Here is a 3,543-nt window from a genome sequence, read left to right on the forward strand (position 1 = left end):
GTGTAAACCTGTTGGGGAGGGTGGGTTAAGATTCAAGTCTTTCTCCCAAATTATGCACACTAATTTCTGCAGACTCTGGCTCAGATTCAGATCTCAGTCCTCCCTATGGGCTAAATTCCTATGGGGCAAATATTGCAGGTATCATCATCCTAACCAACTCTCTGTGGGTTTAGGAGATTCCCCTATTTGGAAAAGGATGTTAAAAGTTAGGAGGATGTTTGGAAAAGGATGTTAAAAGTTAGGCATGATGCTGAACAATTGTTTATCTGGGAAATTGGTGAGGGCTTGGGAAGCATCTGGTGGGATAATTGGACCTTGGATGGCTGCCTTCTGCATGATCAGATTGCTCAAGCTGCCCCAGTTTTTGTGAAAGACAACTGGGCTCATGGCAAGTGGAACCTTTCTCCAATCCTTCCTTTCTGCAGCCCTTCTCAACCATCCAATATTCAGAAGATGTTTGTTAAACCTGGGGTTAAAGACAAAATTGTTATAAGAAAGAACCCAATCCCCTCTCAGCCCCCCCAACTGGTACACTGGGGTCATACCATCTGGAATATATTCCTTACCCCATCCATGTCCTTTTTCATATGGAGATTCTTCTTGAAACTGATTCCAAGTGATGATATTTTAAAATTGAAAGGGCTTAGGGGTCCTTCCAGATGCACTTTCTGCCAGTCTCATGAGGAAACTATTACCCATCTTTTCTTTGATTGCATTTGGGTACAGGATGTTTGGTCTTTTGTGATTGGTAAACTTAGGATCCCAACAATGAATCTCACATGGAAGGTTTTCTATACTAGCTGGTTTGATTGGAGGGGATCTAATCTCCAGGACATCCCCAATATTGTGGCATGGTTTGTGTGGATGGCTAGAAACCAGGCAAAGCATGATAACTCCCATCTTGATCCTATAAGGGTGGGTCTCAATTGTATTGCTTTCATTAACAAATTGATTAAATTTAAAAAGTTTGAGGCTGTCTTGGAGATTGGTCCTTTTCTCAAGCCACATATTTCCAAAGTTGTGACAATTTGGTGGACCCTCCCAAAGTTTGGCTGGACCAAAATTAACATTTATGGCAGCCACAAATCTCAGTCTGCTGGCATTGGTGGGGTTTTCAGGAACCATGAGGGGAAATGTATCTTATATTTTCAATCTCCTGTTAATGCTTTTGACTCACTTGAAGCAGAATGTCAAGCTATTTTTTGGGCCATCACCTTAGCCAGATCTTGCCTGTTAGATCAGTTATGGGTTGAATCTGACTCCTTGCAACTTGTTAACATTATCCATGGGTATTCAGATACCCCATGGAACTTAATCAGCTAGATCTCTGGTATTCATAAATTGCTTAAATTTTTCTCTATCATGTTCTCCCATATTCACAGAGAAGGAAATAGACCATCCAATTGGCTGGCTAGAAGGGGTCTCTATATAGAAGAACCTTTAGTGAGCAGAAGGATTCCCCCCTCACTGGACTTTCTTTTAACCAGTGACCTGTTGCCTCTCCCTTATATCAGACAACACCTGTAGTGGGCTTGAGAGGATGCCTTCCTTTATAAAGACCCTCTCCTGTCACCTTTTTTCTTTTCTTCCCCTTTGTATTTTGTTTTGGTTTCTTTAATGAATTGGAGCTCTGCTCCTTACATAAAATAAATAAATAGGTCCCCTAACTATAAACCAAAATACAAATGACAGCAAGAGGTTGACCAATCCACAAAAGTATAACTCACAAGAACATAGAAAAACTAAATAATGATAAAAAGAGAAGAGGAAGCCTAAAAAAACTAGAGATCTTTGAGTTGATTAGCTTTGATTCTTAGATGAGGAGCCTCGAACTTATCACCATGAAGTAGGAGAGTAAGATGGGTAGGGGTTTTGTTGCAATAGAAATGGAGTTAGTATAAAGGTCATGTCTGGTAAGCTAATTAGTAGGTTGGTTTCCTTCTTTATAGATAAAAGACATATTGACTTTAAACAGCTTGGTGAGGTTGCCAATTTTCTATTTCTAATGTATGTGATGCCAAGAGGACAATTATTCGGTGTTGAGGAAAGTAATCAGTTGAATAGAGTCCCCCTCAATCCACAGTTTATACCATGCAGCTTTCAGTGCAAAGCTTCAGTGCAAAGGTAAGGGCCAAGGTAAGGGCCTAGTAAAGAATAATAAGCTCAGCTTCCAAAGCATCATGGGCCTAAGTAGGAGCATGAATAAACAACAAACATTTGCTGGAGGAATCTCTGAAATCCCCCCAACCCCAGCGCCCCTTTAAGAAAAGCTACCATCAGTATTAATCTTCATGGTATGTTGATCAGGGGGTTGCCAAATAACTTTCTCAATCTTGTTATGACTTTTGGTTACAGTATTCTAATGCAAACTGATATTAGGTAAGTTGTTAAGTTGAATCAGCTTATTTAGGTAGGAAACACAGTTTCTAGTAACCTTGGAATGATGAATTGGCTTGTCTTCATGTTTTCTGCTATTTCTGCACATCTACAAGAACCAGGCCACAATAAAAGGGATAGAATCACCTTTATTACTATTCCAGCTATGCCATCCATCTTTTAGATTGGACCAGTCCTTATCCAATCTCTCAAATTTAATCTTAGTAAGAAGTGCCTTCCACACATCTTGATCAAACACACAGTTAAAGAAGAGGTGGTTATTGCCCTCTTCAAACATCTGGCAAAGATAGCATCTAGAAGGCCCTATCAAACCCTTAAGCTTAAGAATATCATTAGTTGGCAGCAGATTGTTGAAGAACCTCCAACAAAAGAATGATATAGAGGGGGATAATTATCTCTTCCGATAAGCTTCACCCCAAGGGACTTGATCCCAACAGTAAAGTTTGGCATAGATGGCTTTAGTCAAACTTTGGTTAACATAGCTATGCCAGATAATTCTATCTTTACATAGCTATGTAACATAGCTATGCCAGATAATTCTATCTTTGCTACCCTTATCAAAAACAATCTTAGTTACTTGAGATATGTGAGGCTCCTGTAGAATGGATTTAAGCTTAGTATTAGACCAGGAGTCTCCCTCTCAAAGATCACAAACGGAAAGGTGAGGGTTGAAATCAGAGCGCGAAGCCCCTAGCCAGTCATTAGGACACCAGTGGTCTAGCCATAAGTTCACTTGACCATTCCCCAAATCCCAAATGTACATTTCTTCAGCAAGGTGTCTAATTTTAAGCATATTAGTCCAAATTCTAGAGTCCCCCAGCTTTTTGGAGATGAGAGATGGGTATTGTCCCTTGCAGTATTTTCCTTTCATGAACATAGCCCATAGGGAAGTTTGGGCCCTAAAATTGATCCACATCTTACAGAAATTAATCTGTGTGATTTGTTGAAGTCCCTTGAACCCCATCTCACATGTCATGTTAGGTTTAGCTACCTTTTGCCAAGAAGCCCAGTGGAGCTGCTGCCTTTGACCTACCCACAAGAATCTATTTAAGACTCTTTCAAACTAAACTTGAATTCTTTTCTTCAGAAGAGAGAGATGTATAAACTGTGGATGGTCAATAAGAGTACTTCACTATATTTCTTTCC

At 39.9% G+C, this 3,543-nt stretch overlaps 1 protein-coding gene across 1 annotated transcript; it reads left to right on the forward strand.

The window, feature by feature from the left end:
- The first annotated feature begins 228 nt into the window (after positions 1–228).
- On the forward strand, positions 229–1,323 carry LOC110037981. The gene has a single exon (XM_020742735.1). The coding sequence runs from the start codon at positions 229–231 to the stop codon at positions 1,321–1,323; it is 1,095 nt and encodes a 364-aa protein (XP_020598394.1).
- Positions 1,324–3,543: the final 2,220 nt, after the last annotated feature.

This window comes from Phalaenopsis equestris, unplaced genomic scaffold (assembly GCF_001263595.1).
Source record: "Phalaenopsis equestris unplaced genomic scaffold, ASM126359v1 Scaffold228479, whole genome shotgun sequence".
Classification (NCBI taxonomy): domain Eukaryota; kingdom Viridiplantae; phylum Streptophyta; class Magnoliopsida; order Asparagales; family Orchidaceae; genus Phalaenopsis; species Phalaenopsis equestris.